This window comes from Cynocephalus volans, chromosome 6 (genome assembly GCF_027409185.1).
Source record: "Cynocephalus volans isolate mCynVol1 chromosome 6, mCynVol1.pri, whole genome shotgun sequence".
NCBI classification, from domain to species: Eukaryota; Metazoa; Chordata; class Mammalia; order Dermoptera; family Cynocephalidae; genus Cynocephalus; species Cynocephalus volans.
The window spans coordinates 84,915,444-84,941,364 of NC_084465.1; the positions used below are offsets into that span (position 1 = coordinate 84,915,444).

At 37.9% G+C, this 25,921-nt stretch overlaps 1 protein-coding gene across 1 annotated transcript in view; it reads left to right on the forward strand.

Moving 5' to 3' along the window:
- Nucleotides 1-25,921, forward strand: part of DNAH11 (dynein axonemal heavy chain 11) — a 315,191-nt gene that overhangs the window by 178,007 nt on the left and 111,263 nt on the right. Inside the window, exons 50-55 of the mRNA XM_063101058.1 lie at nt 1,902-2,063; nt 2,331-2,524; nt 4,689-4,851; nt 5,774-5,897; nt 6,328-6,470; nt 19,322-19,483. Of these exons, the coding sequence (XP_062957128.1) occupies nt 1,902-2,063; nt 2,331-2,524; nt 4,689-4,851; nt 5,774-5,897; nt 6,328-6,470; nt 19,322-19,483 (948 nt within the window). The remainder of the gene's footprint in view (nt 1-1,901; nt 2,064-2,330; nt 2,525-4,688; nt 4,852-5,773; nt 5,898-6,327; nt 6,471-19,321; nt 19,484-25,921) is intronic.

The following is a 25,921-nucleotide window of genomic DNA, read 5'->3' on the forward strand; positions in this document are numbered from 1 at the left end:
AAGACAAAAGGGGTGAATACCTAGCACCTCTTTTTCTTAAGGTCACTCTGCCCTTACAACTTAATCACCTCCCAAAGGCTCCACCTGTTAATACTATCACATTGGCGATTAAGTTTCAACACATGAATTTTGAGGAACATTCAAACCATGGCATTTTGAGACTTAGCAATAGAAACAAAAGCAGAAGTCTGGACTCCCTATTGAGTGAGTGAGGGAGTGCTTACTTTATTTATTTATTTGTTTGTTTGTTTATTTATATTGGTTATGAATACTCATGAGATACAAAGCTGATTGTCACCCCTCATGTCCAAGATGTGAAGTCCAGATCCATACTGGCAGCATGCCCATTACCACAAATTGCAATTGTGCCCTGTGTCCCCCACCCAATTATCCCCAATCTCCCTCCCCCTCTCCCTTTACCACCCACTCCACTTTGTATCTCTAGGTATGTTCTCTCCTTCTGCAAGTCCAATGCACCACTGTGGTCTTTCTTTCCTTCCTTCTTTCTCTCTTAGCTCCCACCTATGAGTGAACGCATGTGGTGTGCTTTGCTTATTTTACTCAACAAAAGTTTCTCCAAGCTCATCCATGTTGTTGCAAATGGGAGAATTTTATTCTTTTGTGTGTGGGGGCGAGAGAGGGAGAGAGAGAGAGAGAGAGACAAGTAAAAGGATGATTGGACATGTTTTTACATAAAACATTCATTGTGATTTTTAAACATTTATTAAGAGAAATTATAACTTTTTTAAATTGCTGGATCATTTTGGTTAGATATTGAAAACTATTTTGCTTTACCTGGTAAAAGGATGGTATTTATGTATTTGGTTTAGAAAAGAAATTTTGAAGAGGGAATTGAAAGTCTGAAATTCTTAAAAATCCAACTACTATGTTCTACCCTGTACAGTAAAAGTAGATGGAGGGTTATTTGTGGCTTAAAGTTCTTTAGTGAGAGATGTAGTATACTGGTTAAATAACAGAACTTCATAGGACTTATTTATATTTTTATAACCCTCTTTTCAAAATCACTGCAAAATCATAACACAGAATTAGACAATAGCTTCTTAAGAACATGGATTATTTCTTTTCATGTCTATATTTCTAGTACCTTCTAGAAAGACTATACTTAGTAAAGTGTTGTTTAAAGGCAGATTTTTAATCTTAGAAGAAAGGTCACAGGTGAAAAGGGATGAGAGACTCACCTCCTTCCCCTTCATATCCAGTCTGTCAGCTGCACCTGTTACCACCAAACCTTTTTTTTTTTTTTTTTTTTTTTTTTTTTTTGCCTTTGCAGTTTAACTCTCCACAACTCCCCTGGTGTTCTCCTATGAGTCCAGAGCAAGCTGACCCTCTCCATGAGGAGTGGGTCTATATGAATCCAAGACATTGAAGGGCAGAGCTGAGCAGGCATGGAATCAAAATGTTTTGGTGCTAGTCCCAAATCTATTCACAAAGTATGAATTTGGGCAGTTTACTTTTGGCCTCATATTCTTCATCTGTGAAGTGGAGGAGTTAGACTAATATAAAGGGATTTTAGAGTTTTAAAAAAATATGATTCTGTGTCTTCCACATTAACTGTACTTTAGTTTTGTCAACTTAATCATTGGAAGAATTAATAAGCACAAGTACTCAGTTGTGGTATTTAGTTCCTGGGCTGGCTCTTGAAATACACACTTAGTTGCATTCGAAAAATGAGTGTAATGATATTACATTGTCTAAATGTTGCTTATCAGATGGTTAAACTACTTTTATACACATGTGTGTGCACACACACTCTACTATTTATATATCTTTTAGCTTGAACTGCTGCATTCAGTATGCAGTTAAAAAATGTTAGAGAAATACTTATTTGGAATGTCATGAGCTTCTGAATTAAAGGTATATTTCCCATTCTTCCTTTGTAGGGGATTTTGTTTGCTTCTCCTGAATGTTTAAAAGATTCAAATGATTTAATACGCCTGTGGCTTCATGAATCTTCTCGTGTTTATGGAGACAAACTGATAGACACAAAAGATTGTGATTTGTTTCAGAAAAAAATGCTGGAAACTGCTTATAAGTATTTTGAAGTAAGTGTATCGATATCAGAGGTCACCGTTTGCTCTGGCACCAATTGGTGCTGGGGCCGAAGTTAGATAAGAATGTGAGCGAATTGTACAGAGGCTTACCTTTTGGCAACAGCTGTGATTCCAGAATACACTTGGTCTGTACTTAGGAACATCCCACCCACCTATTCATGGATAGATCTGCAAGCTTTTCCCTTGATAGGCCACTCTGCCCCAGATGAGTCTTTCTGGGTAGTTGACATATCATATTTTCTCTTCCTCATCCTGCAGGGTATAGACAGTCATGTGCTGCTTCAACAGCCCCTCATTTATTGCCACTTTGCTAATGGGGGAGAAGACCCACGTTACATGCCAGTGAAGGACTGGGAAGTGCTGAAGACAATTCTTACAGAAACTTTAGAGAACTACAATGAACTAAATGCTGCCATGCACTTAGTTTTATTTGAAGATGCCATGCAGCATGTGTGAGTTGACTAATGATGTTTTTTCATGAAAGTAGAACTGACTGGGTAACCACATTGTTGTTTTTCAATAGATCATACTGAGCACTATGAACTATCAGTTCTTATCTGTTGTTTGTCATACAATACAAAACATAGGAGTTGCTGTGAATTATGTCACGACCTTAGTAATATCTCACATAGACACACTACTTTCTGAAGTGCCATCACGTTCATTATTTCCTTTGAATTTTAAGAAAGAGGAACATAAATGACTTGTTCAAAATCACATAGTTTGTAAGTGGCAGACAGGAGTCAAACAGATTTCCATTGAATAAGCAAGTTTTGTTGATTGCCTACTGAGTGCCAGAGAGCAACATTGCCAGCCTATTCAGTACCTCTGGGCAAATTAGGAAAGGAGGGGGGTACGTTTTCTTGGCAGAAAATTAGTAAAAGTCACCTGTCCTGGGGTAGAACTTGGCTGACAGGGCTCTCACTCACCTCCTAGATCAGGCACCTTGGGCAGTGTAGACTATGCAACCATCTGCAGCACCCCTCCCGTTGGGCATTGTTATAGGTGCTGGAGATACAGCAGCAAACAACACAGTCCAGTCTCTTCTCTAATTGGGCTTGCACATTAGTGTTGCTGATGGTCATTTATAAGGACATGAACAAATAAATGAGAATAAGGAAGAAAAGTACCAGAAAGTGACATATCATGCTGAGAAATGAAATAGGTTGATTCTGAGAAATAAAATATGTGGATTCCCAAAGAGGGACTGGGTATCTATTTCAGGAGGTAACATTTTATTTTAGTTGTACATATTCGTGGGGTATAGTGTGTTGTTTCAATATATGCATAGATTGTACAGTGATTCACTTAGGGTAGATAGCATATCCATCACCTAAACATTTATCTGTCCTTTGTGGTGATTACATTCAAGGTCCTCTTTCCTAGCTATTTAGAAACATGCAATACAATATTACTAGCTATAGTCAGCCTAGAACACCATAACTTATTCTTCCCATCTAGGAGGTTGCATTTAAGGTAAGAGCTAAATGATATGCAGAAGTTAGGCATAGACAGATCTGGAGGAAGAACATTCTAGACAGAAAGCAGATTTCATGTGGCCCCGAGGCAGGAATGTTCAAGAAACAGAAGAGACAGTAAGGGTTGCTGCACACACGGAAAAAGTGGGGAGAGCAGAATAAGACAGGATGGAGAGGCAGGAACTGGTTTTATTTGTACAGGGATTTCCTTGTGACCAGGATAAGGAGTTTTGATTTTCTTCTAAGTGCTGTGAGAAGCTGTTGGATGGATTTTAGCATGAGAATGACCTGATTTGTTTGGAGTCTAAACAGCTCACCATTGCTGCTGCCGTATGGAAAGTCAATCGCATCTTTGCATCCAGTATAATATATTCTCCTAGTCCAGGTTACCATCATCTCTCAATGGCCTTTCTAATAAGTGACAATGGGCAAAGATTTTTTTTTTAAGAGAGAAATCATTAAAAATAAGAAGGAGAAGAGAAGAATGAAGGAAGGGAATCCAAACAGAGAAAAAAAAAATGGAGAATTCAGTTTTTAGAAGAATTACTCTTTAAAATATTTAGCCCCAGTGCCCAAGGAAAACTTTGAGCTCTCCCTGTCATCATTGTTAAAAGCATGCCAAGTATTGATCCTTTTGCAGTGTGGTCCTCTGATTATACAGACAAAGGAAGTTTTAGTTGGAATCTATGACCGTGGCGTTAAGTGAGTTGTTAGTAACTGTTTCTGGTTGGGTTAGTATACACTGGCTGTGTATGTGTGTCATAGCTCAGGTGAAACAAACCTCCCACTGACACTGAGGAAAAGAGTTTTCCCATATAATCCTACAGTATGGAATTCTCTAGCCTAAAGGGTAAGGCTGTTTCTTTGATCAGGGCTTATGAGCTGGAAGCTGATTTTCTCAGCTTTAGAGATAATTTAAGAGTGTGTCCTTGAGTGTTGTAGAAGGAACTTTGCCATTTAGAGAATCTTGTGAGGTAAAAGAAATTCGGGCAGCATCTTTATTTGATGGGCACATGAACATGGACTAAAGGTTTCATAAAACTTGGAACTTAGTCTGTAAATATTTATCTAAAAAATAAACAACACAGTTCCAGGGCGTTTTAGATTTCATGCTGTGGTGGGTATCTTCATTCACCAGGTGTCGCATTAGCCGAATCTTACGAAGCCCTCAGGGTCATGCCCTCTTGATTGGAGTGGGGGGCAGTGGCAAGCGGAGTTTGTCTAGGCTGGCAGCATTCATCTGCGGCCTGCAGGTCTTCCACATGACTCTGACTGAAGGCTATGGAGTCCAGGAACTTCGGGTGAGTAAGGTGGGGGGCAGTACCTCTAACCCTTCTGTCTGGCAGATGCTTCATCTGCCCTGACTCCCAATTTGTCCGTGGCCTCCCCAATTGTGGGAGAGGGGGAGCTCTTTAGAGGAGGTATTTACCTTTGGCTGTTTTGTCTTCGTGGTCAATTAGTAGTAATACATTTCTAGAAATTTTTTTATAAGTTTAATAATGGATAAACCTGGCTCAGAAGATATTTTATTGAATACTTGCTTACAGAGATATGTTTTTATTTCACATTAAACAAGTCTGATGTTTGACACTATTAATGTTCCTGTATGCTTGGGATGAGGGAGGAGAAGACACTTGGATTACAAGTGCAAATAGATTTCTTCCACTTTGGATAAGAATATGAGAGTAAAATGTAATGGGAACAGCATATTCAAGAAACTCTCATGTGTTTTACAGATTTTTCTTTTTAATCACAATAGTACTTACAAAATAGTTCTTGCAAAATAGTACTTACATTTTGTGGCAAGTGCTGTTTTAAATTTTAAAAGGTAACCAAATAAATAAATAAAAACCATTTTCAATGAAATAGACAACAGTTGAAATGAGCAGATGGATTCCTTTTCCTGCATTGCTTGACAAAAGCATCACTGAATTCATTTCCACTCTATTGGAAGGAGTTTTCTGTGCAACAGCAGCCTGTTTTCATCCCTGTGCTCCATTAAGCCACAAACATGACGCTCATCATTATGTGCCAGGAATGGAGGTGAGGTCGTGCTGTGGTCCCCGATCTAGGGGTCACAGAGAGGGAAGACTGTTTAAACAGGGAAAAGCACAGCATGCTGCTCTGGCATTAGGTACTCAGTTCTTCCCAGCATTCACACACTCTCCCGCTGTCGCATCAGCATTTTAACAAAACATGAATGATGGCCTCCTTTCCTTACAGGTAGATCTTGCCAATTTGTACCTCAGGACTGGAGCCAAGATCATGCCCACTGTGTTCCTGCTGACAGATGCCCAGGTTCTAGATGAGAGCTTCCTCGTGCTGATAAATGACTTGCTGGCATCAGGTGATTAAACCAACACATTTCTTGAGAGACCTTCCCCAATGACAAATTATCTGTAGTTTCAGTGAACTTTAAAGAGAGATCATTTGTCTTTGAGATGTTTGCTGGGGCAGTCTTTGGCGAGAAACCTATAAACTCAGCTAATTTGAGGTGTATTGCTTTCTTAGTCTGCTTATGGATCAATGCCTGGAGATGCCTTCAGTGAAGTAAATGTTATTCCTGCATGGACAGGTTTAGTGGGTGTGTTCATCATCCTTTGTCCTCAACATGTTGTGTGTCTTGTAAGTGGGGGAAAAAAAAGACATTTTAATTTCAAACTCTTATCATTTAAGTCGAACTTTGTCTTATAAAGCATTTCAAACAGTAAAAAGTCATATCTAAAATTTGAATTGCAACAATCTTTCAGTAGTTCTACTTATTGTTTTGGGGGCAGGAGAAATCCCAGATCTGTTCAGTGAGGAAGATGTAGACAAGATAATTTCTGGAATTCGTAATGAAATTCGTGGTCTGGGCTTGGTGGACTCCAGAGAAAATTGTTGGAAATTCTTTCTGGCCAGGGTGCGACTACAGCTCAAAGTAAGAAACATTTGTTTTACTTGCGTATTATTTCAAACCTGCTGTTGGAACTATTATATTGTTCTGTTTCAGGTTTCCTATTGTGGGTTTGAATTTCAGTGATTCATTTTGAAAGAACATGTGCATTTCCACATGCCTGTGTCTGGAGTGCGCCTTCCTAGCCTGCTGTGATGCTGAGCATTGTGTGCACAATTCGATTGAACTGCACAGGGTCTCTGTCCTTGAGAAGTTCACACTGTTACAGGAGACCAGAGACGTCACAAAGAATTGTTATATAGGACCTGGGATTATGGAGGAACACATTCTCCTCCCTAACTGGAGAAAGTCATCCTGGAGGAAGTGATGTGCCACATCTCATGCATGGATCAGAATTCATGGGGAGGTACTATCAGGGACAGGAAGTAGCATTTATCTAAGGGTGGACGGTATGGTACATATTTGGAGAAACCTGAGATAGCTCTAAGGGTCTGGAACATGGAGTTCCTGTGAGGAGAACAAGGTCAATAAGTCTGGAAGAGTAAATGGTGATGAGGTGAGGGGTTTGTAAATCATTAAGTGAGCATAGGGAGGGTTTTGAATTAAGGAAGTAATGATTATGTTAGTACTTCAGGGAAAGTAATATAGGAGCACCACACAGATGTTCTGGGCATTGACCCAGTGTTCCTCTGCACAGGCTACTCTATGCTTTAGTGTATCACATAGGGATGTAACAGGAGTATAACCACATAACAGCATTAGTGAAGGTCAAGTATTAGAAGAAAAGCCTCCAGACTCATGGCAGGAAGCCAATCTAAGAATGCTGTAATGGAAAATTCAGGTTTCCTAGTTTAGAAATGGTTAGTAATTTGGGAGAGTTGTTACTATGCTAGTTCTAGTATTGCTGGCTTGTCAAGTTAGTAACAGGCTCTGTGGTGGCCATAGAGCCTGGAGTATTTAAGGAAAGGGAACAGGGAGTGTTAATAGCCATGAATATACATTTGCTTGAAGGTTAAGGAATAGAGTAACTGTCGGTTTCTCCAACACCCTACTATGTCAAATTTCACATTAATAGGAGCAATTCTGGGCTAAGGTTAGAAGGTTAGAATTTAAGGTTCAGATGCCCAGAGTTTTCTCTCCATCAAAAATGTGACTAAGAATATTTTTGCCACGTAGTAACAAGGCCAGGGATTTCTCCTGGTTCCGTTGTGGTATAATTGAATCAAATTTTTCTTTATGGAACGGGAAAACAAGTGCAATAACTGAATTTGAGGCAGTAGTGTTATAAATCAGTTATTCTTAAAGTGTATTCCTCAGAGATGCAGAATCAACATTACCTAGAAACTTTTTAAGAATGTAAATTCTCCAGCCCCACCCCAGACCTCCTGAATCAGAAACTATGGATGGGGCTCAGAAATCTGTTTCAACAAGCCCTGCAGGTGACTCAGAGGCATGCTGAAATCTGAGAACCATTGTTACAAATAAGGCTAGAATAAGCATTCTATGTGTACATCTTTTATGCTCAACTTTGCCTGCTTCTACAGGATAAATTCCTAGAAGGGGAATTGCTTGACTCCATAGTTACAGCTTGTGTTTTAAAACATGCCTGCAAATTCCTTGATGCTCTTGTTACTGGCAGCGGGCATCTAGATCCCCTCTCCTTGAATCTGGGTGGGCTTATGGCTGCTTCAACTAACAGAGTATGGAGAAATAGTGCTGAGTAACTCCTGAGGCTAAATCAGAAAGAACCCACTTTTCTATTGAATTGTACATATTGTCGTTTATAAGAGTCCTGTGTATGTTAAGCAATTAGCCTTTGCACGTGTCTCGTATATATTTTTCCTATTCTACCATTTGTCTTTTAAATTAAATATGGTGCATGTTTATTACTTTCAATTTTTTTAAAAAGTTTGTATATTAGACTAATCAGTATTTTCCTTAATGAATTTGGGGTTTCTTGTGAATTTAGAAAAGTATTTTACTCTTCAAGATTATCTTCATTAGAAGCAGTTGGAACTCAATTAGGCTACAAGTAAGAGAAAACCCAACAGACAGTTCCTCAAAGCCTCTCAAATCCCTGAGTTCATTCTGGCTCAATGACACCCGGAGAGACCCATGCTCTTCCCCTCTTTCCCTTCTGCCAGCTTCCCTAGTCATGCCCCTTGCCTCCTGATCACAGGTGGGTGCAGTAGGTTTATATTCCAGGCAGGAAGAAGGAAGGGAAGGAGGACCTGGGGGCCATCTGTATCAGGAAACCGAAGTTTCCCCCCCGACTCTAAGTTGATGTCTTAAAGGCCACAAGTGCATCACATGCTGCCTCCAGCTACGACGGAGTGTGGGGGATTGAATATTTGATCTTGGCACACTGACTTTATCCATAAAATGAATTTTGGAATAGTTAAAACAGCAGTATCAGTAATTCCAGTGTCTGCATGCTTTCATGGTCTGTGTTTAAAACTTTGCTACCTCTAGAATATATTTCTTTTTATATAGGGTAAAGAGTAAGCTGAGGTTTCAGGTTATTTTTCCCAAAAAGATATCTTTTCATCTCAACATCATACATTTCTTCCTTACCAATTTCAAGTACCACCTTTATTATATGCCAAATAGCCATATTAATTGGGTCTATCTCCAGATTCTCTGTTCTCTTTTCTTGCTAAGTCTCTCTTCACTGATCCCAGCATTGCACTGGGTAAGTTAGTAACGATTTATCATATATTTTCATATCTAATTGCTCTTTCTTTTCAAGTTTTTCCTTGTTATTCTCATGTGTTTACATATCTGAATAAGCATTAGAATCGATTTGTCAAATTCTAAACACATTATTTTATTTTTATTGAAAACATGCTAAATGCTTATTTTATGCTAGTAAGGAGAATTTCATTTTTATAATATAAAGTCTTTTCTTGCTTTTATAGAAGGAATATTTCTTTCATAAAGTTTTATAATGGCATATTACTTTTATATAGGAGAGCTATTGATTTTTAATATCAGTGTAAGAGAGGCAGGTACTTTACTGCCTCTGTTACAGTTTCCAGTAGTGATTGATATCATATAGCCTGCAGGTAAAGATATTTAATCTTTCCTACTATTCTATTTATCTGTTCCCCTCCCTCACTGCTAATGGTGATAGTAGGAATTTTGTCTTGATTCTTACTTTAATGAAGATGTTTCTAATATTTCACTGTTTTATCTAATGTTGGCTTTTGATTCAGGATATATATCTTGTCAAAGAAGTGTCTACCTAGTAAATTCCTTTTCTGTATCTATTGAGATAATTATATGGTTTTCTCTTTGGATCTACCAATTCATATAGTACAGACTGAGATACAGAAGTTTTACATTTTTATATTTTTACATGCCTCAGTCTTTTCCTTTATGTGTTTCCTTTGATTCTATGCGTAGGCAGGCCTTGCTGGAACTGTGATCAATTTGATACTCATCACTATTGTTGTCTAATCCTTTTTATAGTCTCAGTTTTTAGTATTTAACTCAGTACAACCTGGAATTTATTTTTGAGTTAGATATATGGATCATTTTCTCCCCATTGTCACAGGGCTTTTAACCAAATAATCTATCTCTTGCCTACTAAAATGAGTAGGAGGTTAGTCTTTTGTTGTGGTTGTTTTGCTCTGTTTTGTTTTTAATGCTAAGGAGGATATCTTCCTCAGAAGAAAGGATCCCACTTACAATCCCTTTTTCTCTTGTCTCACTTAGTTTGATGCTTCATGAGAAAGCTTAATGGTCAGCACCATGACTGCTTTAGCCTGAACTTGGAAGCATCTTTCTTTTCACTTCATATATATTACTCCCAAATCCTTGGAATTTTTAAAAGAATTCCAAATTGCTCTACATTAGTTTCATATGTCATGATATTTACCAGCGTGTACTAACGACTCAGAATTTCTGATGAGCTGGTATCTGCTTTGCGTATGTTGCAAGCTGGGCAACGTGGGAAGCTCAGTGTCTTCCAAGGGCCGGTGAGCACACCTGGCAGGTCTAGCTAAATGATGTGAAGTTACCACCCCATTACCCATGCTCACCACCCAAAGTCAGTTCCCATTTGAACGCAGGAGCGGTGAGAACCTGTTGGCATGCAAAATGTGACCTCTGAATCCCACAGGGCAGTTCCCATTAACGATGATCAGATGTGTGTCCTTGGACTGCCTCAAATAAGCCTGTGAAAAAATGCCAGATACCTTCTCTCCTTCACGTTTGTATATGTGCATTTTTTCCTTTGTAATTCTCATCTTACAACAGAATATTACACTTTTATCTTCTCTCCTGTGGACCTTAGTTAACCCAAAAACGTTTCGATCTTGTTTTCCCTCCTAGCCATCTGATGCCATAGGGCAAAGGATGCTTGAATCATGTAGCAGCCCCTATTCTTTCCCAAGATTTTCAATATCTGTCTCATTATATACCTGTATATCTATTTAGGTATATATAGAGAGATTCATTTCTGATATTATAAGAAATATATGCTCGTTGTAGAGAATTAAAAAATACAGAACCATATAAAGAAAATAAAAACTTCCCTAATTATATTGTGTAGAGATTACATATTGGTATATTTCTTCACAGTTTCCTATGTGTGTATGAACACATTCATAGTATATATTTAGAACTAAATGTTTTTTGGTCATATCTCACACTGTTTTCTTTAATTACCTTCCTCTTTGCCTTTTTGATTAGAAGGCACCCACAGGAAAATTTTTAAAAACCAAATGATTCAAGAATTTGGTGTATAGAGTAAACTATTTAACACAAATGTACTTTATTTCAAATAACTATTTGTATAAAACAACGTTTATCCGTTCATACCCTTGTCAAATTTCCTTTTGGTTTGTTGTAATTTTTTTATTGATTTATAGAAGCTCTTTATATAATGAACAGTGTTCATATGTCCATGATGTCCTTGTCTGTTTTACATGTTGCCAGTTTTTCTCAAAGGTTATCATAATTCTGCTAACATAGTTTATGGTGATCTCTTTTTTACACGTGTATGTATTTAAAATGTCAAACTTTTCCTTATGGCTTTTGTGTGTTAAGGCTTTTTAGGGAGCATTTGTGTACTGCATATGATAAAAATATTATCTTGAGTTTTATTTAAGTTAATTTATAATATTTTTAATGTTTAGCTCTGGATTTTTGTGTAGAGTATAAGGTGACTTTTCAACTTTTTCACCCCTAAATTGTCCCAACACAATATAATATATAAACTCTCCTTTCACTATTGATTTGAAAAGCTACCTATCTCATATATTAAATGCCTAAATATGTGAGATGCTATTTTGGGGCTCTCTATTATGTCCCATTAATCTGTTCACCTCTGCCTGCATAAATGCCACAGTGCTTTGTTTATCGTAGCAATATATAGTATATTCTAGAATCTAGTAGAGCAAGATCCCCTTCCTTTTTTGCTTTTATTTAGCTTTTCGCACTTTTAATTTCCCAGATAAAGTATAAAATCAGTTTGATATTTAAAAAATTCAATGAGAACATAAGACTAATTTGGAGATAATTTATAATATTGAATATCTACATTCATTCACCTGCACTGTTTTATTTATTATAACTTAAGGTTTATTCCCTGATAGTGTGAATTTTTTCTCAATTTTTTTCCCAAATATCCTTTGATGTTCATATCCATTTTTATTCCATATGACCTGAAATAACTTTATTAAATTCTGCTAATCTTGTTGGGAATTGCCTAAAATTGGTTAATGAATGTGCAAAAAATTAGCATCTTTACAATAAGTTGATCTCTAGGAATGTGGTACATCTCTTCCTTTAATCAAAATATCTTTAATTGACCTTCAGTAAAGCAGCTAGATATTTTCATATTCATTTTACACATTTCTTATTAAGTTCTCTTTTGTGTGTGGATGTGCTCCTACCAAATTTTTAACTGATCATTGTGGACATATAAGGAAGCCATTCATATTCATTTTATACATTTCTCAATATTTTATAGTATTTTTCACTCCTCCCATATATGAAAGCTATTGGATGGAGGGAAGGAGAGATGGATGGATGTTTCTTATGTTTTTGTTTCACCAGCCAGTTCATTGAACACTCATTAATTCCAATAGATTTTGTATTTTGATTTTAGAGTTGGCTGGGTAGACAGTTACATCACCTTTGAATTTTTACTCCTCTTTTCTAATAATCACCTCTTATCTTGTGACAGCAATACTCTCTGAACATTTAAAACTTCTGAGTGACTGTAGTGACCATCTTTATCCCATTTTTTTGTTTTAATGGGAATGCCGTTAGGGTTCCATTATTAAGTACCGGATGAAATGTTGGCTTGGGATATTTTAAATATTATTTTTAGGAAGAGGTGTTGCAGTTTATCGTATCTGTTCTTATTTAAACCCTTCTTTTATTTTATTCCTTCATCCTGGCCTGTTCTCTTATTATAGATTTTATTATTTTGTTCTAGCCTCTTGAGAATGCCAAGCAAGTTTTTATCCTTTTCTTTAGGTTCTTATGTTAAATTAACTTCAGAAGAATTATGTTCCTTTCAAACTGCAGGATGCTTTTTTATTTTTGTTGGTCTTACAGTATTTTTTCCTCAGTTCCTATTTAAGTTTTTTCCCTCTTCCTTCTTGGATGGAAGAAAGAACAGTTCCTATCTGAAGTTCGGCAACTGACAGGGTGGGTGAGTGGCTGTTGGGTCATACTGCATCATGTCTGTGGAACCTGAGTGTCTCAACAGAAATGCTAAGCAGCACTCATACTCAAGCAGCAGATTTACATAGTTGCACATATTATGAGCCAAAAGACTTAGAACTAACACAAGTAAATTGCTTGATATATTTTTCATTTTGTATAAAAAGCTCCAATACTCACTTGTCCAGTAGAAAACCAGATATCATGGAACCCTTACCCTTGGATGACTGTGAAGTCAGGTCTCTTCAAATCTACATCTGGCTGAGGAGCAGAGCATCTGACTCCTTTCCTTTATGTGGGTGGCCGGCTTGGATGGCTTCACCAGTGGGAGGGATCCTTGTGCTGACACCAGCAGCTCCTCATCCAGTTCTGACTCCAAGACTCTGTCACTCTCTCCCCTGCCAACCGTGCTCTGCTGATCAGGACCACACTTCTCTGACTACAGTGCTCTAGCTCCTGCCCTCCCATTTTCTGGTATTATTTAACATAAATAGAATGAGAAGAACTTTAGAGGGAGACAAAATTGCGACCTTGTACTCTGTCTCTGAGGTTCACCATCTCTGAGATTCCATAAAACAAAATCTAAAAAAAAAAATAAGAACACAAATATCAATATTTTATTTTGCCCAGATGAACTTTTTCATACTGCTGTCTATTTGCTCATTCATCTAGCCATCTGTCATTGGGAAAGTATTTATTGAGTGCCTGTGATGTGCTGGGTCCTGGGGATATGCCAGAGAGCAGGAGCCACCCCACCTCTGCCCACCCAGAGCCCACCTTGTTGGGAAGACAAACATCAGTTCAATAAGTACACAAACTAACATAAAATTACAACTGTGTATATGAGAGCTATGGGTTCCATAAGATAACAGAAGACAGGACAGTAAAGCTTATTAAGGAAATAATGATTTAGGGGTTCTCTCCAGTGAGCAGAAGAGCTCTCCAATATTTTAAAAGAAAATTTTAACAGCAGAAATGAAGGGCTTAATCCTGTAACAAAGGACATCACTTTATATTGCATAAACTGCGTTTTGAAAAGCAAGTCCACGTTTTTCTCATTTTGCTAACGTTTAGATCTGGGGTTTGCCAGCAGAGTATGAGGCTTGTTCTGGCAGTGGCTCATGTGTGCAGAATCGCCATGGAGAGTCAGCCGGAATGTGGCCTACTCTACTAGCAGAGTGCACACATCGGAAGCCAGAAATGTTGCATGACACAGTTCAGATACCGACCTCTCCTGGAGAAAGATAGACATTTGATTTCCTTTTTATAAAAAACCTCTTAGATATGGTTATGGAGCTGCAGAGAAGCCTAGAGAGCAATGTAAACACTGCAGGCCCTGGCAACAGGCAGAGCAGAGCGGCTGAGATGAGGGCTCTCCTTAGTGTCTTCATCCCCAGAATGGGTTTGCTCTTTGCTGTCTGTTGAGATTCTACATGCAATTTTCCTTATGAATAGAAGAGTTTTATTGTAGAAAGAAAGGGAGGGAGGGAGGAAAATGAATTAAAACTCCCTGATTAAAATGTTACCTTGAGTAAAAATCTGTAATATCCAATATTTTCAAATCAAAGTCATGGGAATGATTTCATTGTGTGCTATCTAAAAAGGAAATAAGTATAAAAATATATTGAATGTGTAGATGTTGAAGGCTGTTGGATCTTTTAAGAAGAATTGTAATTAAAAGGTTATTACATGGGCGTAATGCTGGAAGATTTGTGGATGATGGGAAAGTGAGACTAAAACAGTTAAACTGGGGAATATTTTCTCCATTCCAGTGAGGGTTCTCTCAGTAACATTCAGGTCTCATTATTCTTGAAAAATACTGAGGCTTTTGAGGATAAATGCAAATGTAAGTTATGGAGAGAAGCTTCTGAAGTAAATATGTGGGAGGGTTACTTCTATCTGAAAATAAACTACATCGACTGGGAAAAAAAATACAGAGTGACTGCAGCAATTCAAATTTCCATTACAAGATGAAATGGACTGAGTCCTGTTAGTGATACACAAATAAATATGTACTTACGATAGGATCTTATCTAAAAGAAATTGAAACCTATTACGAAGCACAATGAAAAGTGGGTTATTGCAAATGAGTCATAACACCTGTGTGGGGAACAGAAAAAAAGAATAGAAAATTCTATGGTATGGATTCTAAAAAGCAAGTTCCTGACATCCAAATGTCAGACCTGCAGGAAATACATAGATGGTGATTTCGGGGTTTGCTTTTTACTTGTGAGAATTTGCTTTTAGAAAAGAGCACAGCTGCCTGAGGCATTTTTAACTTTATTTTCCCAGCTGGCTGTTCTTTCTATCCCCACTGTTGTAAGCTAACTTAAGCCAATTTGGTCATTTGCAATTGTCAAGAACTTATTTTTTTGGCGAGGGAGGGTATATTTTAGTGAATTTAGGTACTTAACAGTAGGTGACTCCTGTTCACGTGAGGGAAGAGGCTCTTCTCTCCAAATCCCCCAACTTGAGGTATGTTTCAAGGAAAGAAAGTGTCAAACTGAACAGAGTTTATTTATTAACAAGGAGGCACACACAGCTCTTACAGTCTGCTCTGTCCTTCTGGGGACCTGACTAGCCCTTACTAGGAAGGTTCCTCTGGGGTAAATGTGGCAATATTCCCATGGTAGGATTTAACTGACCGTCTTATTGGAATCACATCAAAATGTCTTTCCATAAGCTGTTTACCACAGGACTGGTGAAAATCCAAAGTCTAAAGAGCCACTGCCCCAGGGTATAATTACTGGGTTACCTCCATACCTATGGCGTTCAAGAACCATCCAAATGCAGCCATTTACAGTTCCTTTTTTAATACAAAAAAAAAAAAAGTTAAAATACAGTAGGGTTATTCTCAGCATGTCTTAGAGTTAAAAAAAATAAAAAACCTGTAAAATTTTTAAAAAAAATCATCTGGGTGGGCTTGTTGTACACACATTACTCAACCCCTAGAGGTTCTGATACCCTAGGTCTGGATTGGGTCCAAGAATTTGCATGTCTAACCAGCTTCCAGACCATCCTTTGAGAACCACTGATCTCTCTCTACCTCTCCCTCATGTGAAATTTTAAATAGCATTGTGAGGATCCTTATTTAAGCAATAAATAGGAAAAAAAAATCTTCTATTGTAAAATTGTGGAAAGGAAAAATAGTTCTTTAAATCACCATTCTATATTATTTTTCAATAAGTAGTGAAGGCATATCATTAAAGTAACTCAGGGAACACATTCTTTCCTGAAACCAAACACAGTTCAGATACATTGTTTTCTAACACATTCTTTTTTTTTTTTAATGTCTTTTTCTGTGACCGGCTGCACCGCGCTCAGCCTGTGAGCGCACCGGCCATCCCTATATAGGATCCGAACCCGCAGCAGGAGCACTGCTGCGCTCCCAGCGCCGCACTCTCCCGAGTTTGCCACGGGGTCGGCCCTAACACATTCTTTAGACCCGATGGTGCCAATTACCAGTGTAGAAATAGATTAAGTGCAGAAGTGATGGAAATATTTAGGATTTCAAATAAAGGATGCTTTTTTCTCTGTCTTTGCTACTATTATGTGTAAATAAAGTTTCTAAACTTGGCACAAATGAATGATGAGTTGAGTGTGGAAAATCAACTTCTTGGAAAGAGGAAAAATATTCAAGCATGGGGAGAAAAGAAGGCTAGTAAGAGAAACCTAAACACTGAGATTTAAGTGAAAATTATGCTTTGTAACTGAGGCTTGTTAACTTAGCACATGCAATATAAGAGCAACTCATTTGTAACTAGAATTTTGAATATAATGAATAAATGATCAGTCAGCTTATGCATCATTAAAAAAATTGCCACATGCAAAAAAATGAAATTGGACTTTATTTTATACCCAATGCAAGAATCAACTCAGAATGTTTTAATGACTTAAATATGAATAAGACCTAAAGCTATAAAACTCCTGGAAGAAAACAGACGGGTAAATCTTCTATCATTGGCCTTGGCAATGATTTCTTTGATATGACATCAAAAGCACAGGAAACAAAAGCAAGAATAGACAAGTGGGACTACATCAAATTAAAAAGCTGCTGCATGGCAAAGGAACCAATGGTGAACAGGCAACCTAGAAAGGGGATAAAATATTTGCAAACCATGTATTTGATAAGAGATTAATCTCCAAAATATATAAGGAACTCCTGTAACTCAACAGCAAAAAACACAGATAACCTGATTTTTAAAATGGGCAAAGGACTTAATAGACATTTCTCTAAAGAATACATGCAAATGGCCAACAGGTATATGAAAATATTTTCAACATCACTAATCATCAGGGAAATGCAAATCAGAACCACAATGAGTTATCACCTAATATCTGTTAGGATAGCCATTATCAATTTAAAAAAAAACACAAAAAAAAATAACAAGTATTGGTGAAGATATGGAAAAATTAGAACTTTTGTACACTATTGGTGGAAATGTAGAATAGTATAGTCAGTATGGAAAACAGTATGGTAGTTCCTCAAAAATTTAAAATAGAATTACCATATGATCCAGCAATCACATTTTGGATATATCTAAATGAACTGAAATCAGGATCTTGAACGAGATCTACACTCCAATGTTCATTGCAGCATTATTCAAAATAGCCAAGATGTGGAAGCAACCTAGGTATCCGTCAACAGATGAATGGATAAAGAAAATGTGGCATATATACATATTGGAATATTATTCAGCTATAGAAGAAGGAAATTCTGTCACAGATCACAACTTACATCATGCTAAGTGAAGTAAGCATGACAGATGATGCCACTTTTCTAGAGCCATCAAACTGGTAGAAACAGAAAGTGACTGGTGGTTGCCAGGGGCTGGGGGGACGGGGAAATAGGGAGTTGCTGTTCAATGGGTACAGAGTTTCAATCATGCAGGATGAAAAAGTCCTAGAGATCTGCTCTACAGCCTTGTGCTTATAGTTAACCATACTGTGGTATACACTTAAAATTTTAAGACAGCAGATCTCATGTGTTTATTACAATAAAAATTTTTAGATCTTAGTATTTGTCTAGCTCAAGTTGCTAAATGCACATGGTATATAAAATAAACATAGTAAAAACACCCATTAGATTTTATATGGGTTGGTATATGCTGGAGTTTTTTATGACATGGATTTTTAAAATGCTCTAGGTAAGAAAAAATATCCTCTGAAAAATGATTTCGTTAATTGCCTGATCTGAAAGTGTGAGGAACTTAGATCTCTGCAAAGCTTTGTTTTGTATCAAGTCTGAGCCGCTTCTAGAGAAAACTCTTCCTCTTGAACTTTATCCCAGCTGACATTGCTCCCCCTAGTGTCTCAAGTCCACAGGGAGTTGGGAAAGAAAGCAGAGGAGGAAAGGAGGCTCCCCGAACACCCCCTTTGTTCTAGATCTTTACACAGGGATTTCTGATGAGCCTTTTAAGCTCACACTTGCTCACAAGAGACCCTCAGGAAAGGTTAGAAATGGGTCCAGCCCCGCCTGGCTCTGTGATGTTCCTCTCTCAGAGTTTCCATGACACACCGTCAGAGTGAAACTCAGGCACTGCTGACAGAATCCCTTGTATCCTGGAGAAAGTATGGAAATGTATTTGGACTTAAATTAACATTTAAGTAAATAACTACAAAAACTTCAGATTTACACCAGAAACTTAAAAATTCTTTAGCAGGAGTGTATTTAAGTTGGATGATTTATTCCTTTATATATCTGTAGTGAGAACTCAAGTAAAGTAAACAAAATAAATATTCAATATGATACCACACTGGGTTTGTTTTTTGTTTTTTGAAGAGTATATTATTATGCAGTTTAATAGAACCTGATGAAATAAAAAATGGAAGGGAACGGAACAGAAGATTGGTATTATTGTATCATTTATTTTTATTGTTACAATGTTATCTGTGTAATGGGAATTAGTAAAATTTCTCACTACTGATGATAATCATCTAAGATGTTTAAAAGAAAAGGGACAAATTTTCAGGAAAGCACCCAGCAGTGTTTTGGTATGTCTGATGGAGCAGCCGCTTTGGGCAGGTTTAGACTTTGATTAGCAAGGAGGTTAAGGTTGCTTTTTACTCTCTGGTGCTTTAGGGTAGTTTAATGCCACGCTTGGCTGCGCTCCTTTCTTTCATTGTCTAAGGTTGCGATGTAGTTCTTTGCTCACTCATCACCCTCCTGTTTCTGCCCTGCCCCCATGTCTCCACAGATCATTTTGTGTTTCTCTCCAGTTGGTCCCACGCTGAGAGTTAGAGCTCGGAAGTTCCCAGCCATAGTTAACTGCACGGCCATTGACTGGTTTCATGCGTGGCCACAGGAGGCTCTGGTCTCAGTCAGCAGGAGGTTCATTGAGGAAACCAAGGGGATTGAGGTATGCTGTGTCAGCCTGAGTGTGTGTGTGTGTGTATGTGTGTGTCTCTCTGTCTCACTCACTCAATCACACTCACACACACACACACACACACACACACACACACACACGAGCATGTTCTCACTCATGCACTGACTTGCCAGAAGGCCAGGATCATTACTTCCTTGAATCTTAATGAGGCTTTTTGAATATAAATCCTTTAAGTCCACCACTACACACCCAAAGAAAAATGTAGTCTCGCATAGCCACGCAGTGCTTGATTCTTAACAGAGTAAGGCAATTAATTATGATTATTCTCATGACAGTATCGACAGGTGAAAAATCAGCCCCTGTCAATTTCACAGTCACTAAGTCAAGGAGCATATCTGCTTATTTGTTCCATGGGTTTATGTTTTATGGGTTATGTTTGTCATTTCTTTATGGTGAAATTTGTACTGCCTGCTACATTTTAAAATGGTTCCACGAAATAACAACAAAAACGCCTCCCAGCATTGTGATTCAAAGGGAAGAAGGAATGTGAATATGAAGCTATCTTCCAGATTTGGCAAAAATGAAGTTTTATTTGTATCTAGTGCCTTTCTGATTAGATAGTTCAAAAAGGAAGTGATTGTGAAAATTTCCCAGGGAGCTTTGTCTTCTCGTTCCACTTAATGGTAGATAAAACATGCCTAGAATAGGCCACACATTAAAAGTGATTCTCAGAGCCAAAAACAGAATTGAGGATATGTAAGGAATGTTGTCTGTTCCTATTTCAAAGTTTATCATGAGCAGGAACAGCCCACGAGAGCCTCCCTTCTTCCAAAATGTGTTACTGCCGTCTTTCCAAAGCAATCCTTTTATGTTTTGTTGAATGTTCTATCTTTTGGTGGCCAGGTGGCTAGAATCTGGGCATATTTACATATTATTTTTTTGTATGCAACTAGCTTGATTGTGTGTTACATTGTTTTTTCTTTGCTTCAACTAAAAGAAAAAGAAAAAGAAAAAGAAAACCAACCATATAGGTAAGCATACAGCCAAGTATTCATTTATACCTACAGAATTTTGTAGAGAGAAGCCTCCTCTCCTTTAGTCTTTTCCTAGAATGTCTATTAATCTAATTATTTAGTGCTGAATGGCCAGAGAAGAACTGTCACGCAGCATCTAACTTGAAAGATATGTATATGGTAGAGGCTTTAGGATATTCAACCACCTCTTCTCTACTTTTCTTCTTCACATGCACACTTAAAACATTTCCAGTAATAAATGGGAAAAAAATCTTCTCTAAAGTCTGCCAGAAATATTTTATGCTTTAAAATCTGGAAAATCATTAAATATGACAAATAATGTTAACACAAATTTCTTAAGCAATTGCTAGGCTCATTGCATTGCTGGAATTCTGGAGGATATTATTTTATCTTCCAAAAGTTAGTTATAAAAGGGGTTTGAAATACTGCTTTATAGATGGAGAGAGACAGTATGTACTTTTGATAGCAAAGTTCTGTTTTATCTGGTTCATTTTGTCAGGCTGGTTTGGTAAGGAAAAAAACCAGTGCACATTTTTTCTGTTACTTTCACCAATGGGAGGAAATAAGAGCTAGTAGCATGGTTTACATTCATAGTTGGCACAGTGCTTTTTTTAAGATCCTTGCCTTTGCTGCTCTTTGTAGGCTTTCTTCTGTTGAGGTAGGTGCCACTTTGAAAACAGTTCTGGCTGAAGGAGCTTTGATATGCCAGTGACCATTGACATCTGCTGGATGAGGCAGGACTTGCACCACTTTAAGTCCAGAGGGCTCCTGTCAGTGCTGAGCTCTGTCTGATAGTATCACTACGCCTCCTATAGGAAGCCAGTGCCAACTGGGAATTTTGAAAGCACTTTACTGTTTCTATTGAGCTGAATTATTCCTCAAAACAAATTAGCCAGATGATTTCATTTCAGTGCAAGGTGCATATTTAACTTTCCCACATTCCTAATTTGTTGCTCAGGAGCAATAATTAAAATTTAGAGTGCAGTGTGTCCACAGTCTTCTAAAAACAAGTGGTGTCTTTCCTATAGATGTCAAAAACAGCTTTGAATTTTTTTGAATGAGCACTAATTTGATCATATTTTAATTTTAATTTCCACTATTAAGACTGAAAGTTATAATCATAATTTAGGCATTTCTTAATTATTGACCTCATTTGCTGAGTATAAGGTACTCATACCAAATGATCCCCCTTTGGTCACAGAGAAAGGATTCATTACAGACAAGCCATTTTGTATATGTTAACATATAATTTCCCATCAGTAGTACACATTCACCATCTAGAGGTATGGGTTGACTGCATCTAAGTAAATGTTTCTGCTATTTTTCTGTTACCTGATATTGAACTAAATGACAGCTGACACAAAATGACTGAAATAGTTTGACACTTAATTATTACCCGGTATTTGTCTGAAGACTTTGTGTCAACACACAGTACTTCCCACAGGAGATTTGGAAATGGAGAAGGCAGGCAGCCTGGAAGGAGGGAGAGATGGAAAGGCCCTCTGGGTGTCCTTGGGAATGAGGTTGGAAATGCTGTGGAAAGCACATTGGGGAAATAACCAGGTAAAGACCTTACTGGTTAGTGCATGGGTTCCACTTAGGAACATTCAAGAAAAAGGCAAGGGAAGTTGGGGCATTAAAAGGCCAGCAATGTTTTGTTTTTCAAGGCAAAATGAATAGTAGACAAACTTGAAAGCAGGGCCAGATGAAAGGAAAAATTATTGAATGGAAATGAAAAAGATGAGCTGTCTGACCAGGGGGTGGGATTTGTGTCAGAAGATAGAGAGTAATGACCTCAGCAAGATGGAAGAGCCCCTTCTTCTCAGGCACGTTGGCCAGCTGGCGAGTTAAAATTCTCTGTCCTTCTGATGTGATGCCACTTAAAAGTAATTACACAAGCTCAGTGTTATTAGCTTTTTCAGTGAAATGCATTTATTCCCCATGCTACCACCTCTGCAATCCAGAACTTGTTGCAGAGTTTAGTAGCCTATGAATGGTATATTCTACCACCGTTTTTCAAAACCAATTATGAGAAATGTTCACTCAAAGAGGAAAGTTATTTTACTGCTGTATTTAAAGAGCTTGTTCCTCCAGTGGTTGTTAGGTTCTTTTTAAAAATGTTGTGCCAAACATGAAGGGTATTAAATAACATTTTGTCAGTGATAACCACATTAGCAGAATTTCTCTTACATTAATGATTTTAAGCACAAAGTTCTTTCTTTGAAATATAATTTAGGATTATTCAATATGGATAAAAAGTAGAAAGATAGCCTCATGCAGTACAAGTTCTATGAATTAGGAAAAAATATCTATTTTCTAAGGAATATTTTGAAATGGCTAATTTAATATTTAACTTTCCCACATTCCTAATTTGTTGCTCAGGAGCAATAATTAAAATTTAGAGTGCAGTGTGTCCACATTCTTCTAAAAACAAGTGGTGTCTTTTCTGTAGAGGTCAAAAACAGCTTTGAAATTTTTTGAATGAGCACTAATTTGATCATTTTTTAATTTTAATTTCCACTATTGAGACTGAAAGTTATAAGCATAATTTAGGCATTTCTTAATTATTGACCTCATTTGCTGGGAGTTCAAGATAAAAACAAATGCAACCAAATTTACCTTGAATCTGCCTAAATCTCATACTGGCTTAAGCATATCTTCAAGTGGGTGAAGAAAGACTCAAATAGTTAACATTCTTCCCAATTCTTCAGCCCTCTTTCTCCTTTACATGTGCACACAAATATCTGTCTGTTCATTGTATAATTCTTGCTCTCTGCGTGGTCATCAGATTTAGAATGGAGTTGCAAAAGTAGTAGAATGCTCCTTTCCAGGGTTTTTGTAGCTCCATCCACTTTAGGAATCACCTCTACCTCTAAAGTAGGGTCCAGTTTTATAGCTGCCCGGGAATCTAGACATACTGCTAAGCTGAAAGTTTAGCTAACTCAAGTAGAGCCATCGCTAGTTTCAAGTTTGTAGTTTTGGAGCTTTTCTGTAGATGCTGGCCTCACTGAAACCAGCCATACCATCTCCAGCCTTGTCCTCTTGCTATAAGAGGGATAGCTGGATCAGATTTTACCTCCTCTCTCCCTCAGTCTTCAATTGCATCTTTGTTTTAATGTTCTGTCAGAGAACCATTGAAGCCACCTCTTTTAGTCACTGGAAACTCATCCAGAAGATTATTGGCTTATGCTGGACTCAATCTTGCCTTTGACCCGTACATGAGCTCCAAAATGAAAGACAAAAAATAAAAAGTATAAGCAAACTAACAACAAAGTGCATTCATCTGATAAAGTAACAAACCGAAACAAAAACCAGCATGCGATCTAGAAAACTGCACTTGGTGCTGCATTTAACACTTGTTGCTGCTCTGTGTAGTGGTAGTGATCTCACTGTGGCTGCTGTTGTGGCCACTGTCACTGTAATAGCAGCACGAACACCTGCCCTGAATTTGCATTGCATATCACCTCTCATCGCCAACCTCAAGAGGAGGGACCACTAGATTCCCCATTGCACAGGTGAGGGCATGGAGACCTCAGTGTAAGATAACTCCACGGGCAAGGAGCCCATCTGCAGTTGGACACCATAGCCCATAGTCCTGAATCCTTTTCTTGCCTATAGCACAAATGTTTGCCCGTTTTAAAAGAAGAAACAGAATAAAAACAAGTGCTTTTTGTGGGCAGGAGGAAGTCCAGGAAATGCAGTAACTTACGCAATCTTTTAGAACTGGAAATCTAACCCTGTGTCCTTGGCTACCTCCAGAGATCCGTTTTCTTAGAGTGAATCAGCACTATGAGAAGCTTAAGGGAGGTGCTAAAATGAAATACTGCTCATTTTATGCATTATTAAGTTTTCGTTATTTAATAAGCCACCTTACAACCACAAGTGTCTAATTAATATATTCTTTTACCAGCCCCAGAAAGAGCGAAAAAAACACAAAAAATGGATTTGATAGCTCAGCACTCTGACACTTAAAAAAATTAGCACAGATAATTTCTGAGAAAAACTTTAAAGACTTATTGTAGGTATATGACATTATATGTGACAAAATTGTCCCAAGTTAAACTTCAAAAAAGAAAAATATTCTTTCATCTGTCCCTTCCCCTTTTGTCCTTCCTTCTTCCCTCCCTGAGTACAGTATTCTTGAAAGTCCAAATCTGATGTTACAGACCAGTATAGTCATCTTTGCTCACCTAGGGAAGGGATAAAATCCTAATATAGCAAAATATTTAATTTATTGCTGGCCTCCAGGTGCTGGTTTACATTCGACTCTGCTTTCCAGCATTTTCGGCAAGGGGGACATTCTGGGCATTTGCTTGAAGAGCCAGGTGGCAGGAGTACCTGGTGTGACGGCAACTGTCACACCAAGTAGCAGAGACTTGTTTATGTTTTTGTGTTTACGGTGAGCCAACCAAGAGAGTAGAAATTAAGCACTTTTCCTTAATGTGAGCAAAAAGCAGTTTCGTCTTTGCATTTGATTATGTGTTGGAGACAGCACTGTTTTCCAAAGCATCTTAGCGGGGAAACCTCAGATTTATAATCATTTGATGCTGGTGCTCTGCTTCTCTTTATGTTTGCCTTCACCACGACTGGCTGCTAAATGACCACAGGATGCTATCAACTGGTTTTCTTTAAGGGGCCAAATCTAGCAGCAGTGATGCTCTTCCCTCATGTCTCTCAAAGTGAAAAATACAGCATTGCCTTGCTGTCCCTACCGCGGCACCAGCAGCCTCTCCTCGGCCCTCCGCCCCAAAGAAAACTGGAGATAAATGAATGGCAGAATAAATAATTTATGCTAATGAAATTACTGCAATTAGTAGTTCTACAATGACCCTTTTAAAAGCCACAGCTGTTAATGTCAGGAAGTGCTGTCACTACTGACCTTATCATAAGAGAAAGTGACAAATTGAGAATGCAGGGAAGACCAGTCATCAAAGAGGTCTGTTCTGGAACGATTAGAGTTTTCTGAAAAACAGTGTGAATTACAACCAGCTGCTCCCTGGCTCCACAAGTCTCCCATGCTGAGCCATTTTGTTAAGCCCGATAACAATAGTTATTTTGCCCCATTGAGACAAGTTGTCTCGGGCCACTTCCAGCTCGACCGGAAGCCACTTCTTCCATCGCCGATTTACAAATGAAACTGTTGTTAAAGAGAGCTTTCAGGGCCTCCAAGGAGACTCCTCATAAGGATCATGGTTGGGCAGAGGCCAGGGGTTTTTTTTCCTGTAAGGAAGTTGCACTTGGCAGGAGAAGTATTTATCTATATTGTAGAAAGGTATGTGTGCACTTTCGGTTCCCATTAAAACAAGACAGGACAAGAGCGAATTTCTGCACATGTTTGGATTGAAGTCAAGCTCTTTTAAAAATAAAGTCCCCAAGGGAATATGATTTATATGAAGTTTATGTAAACTTTCTTATGAATTTTATTTTTCTGAGC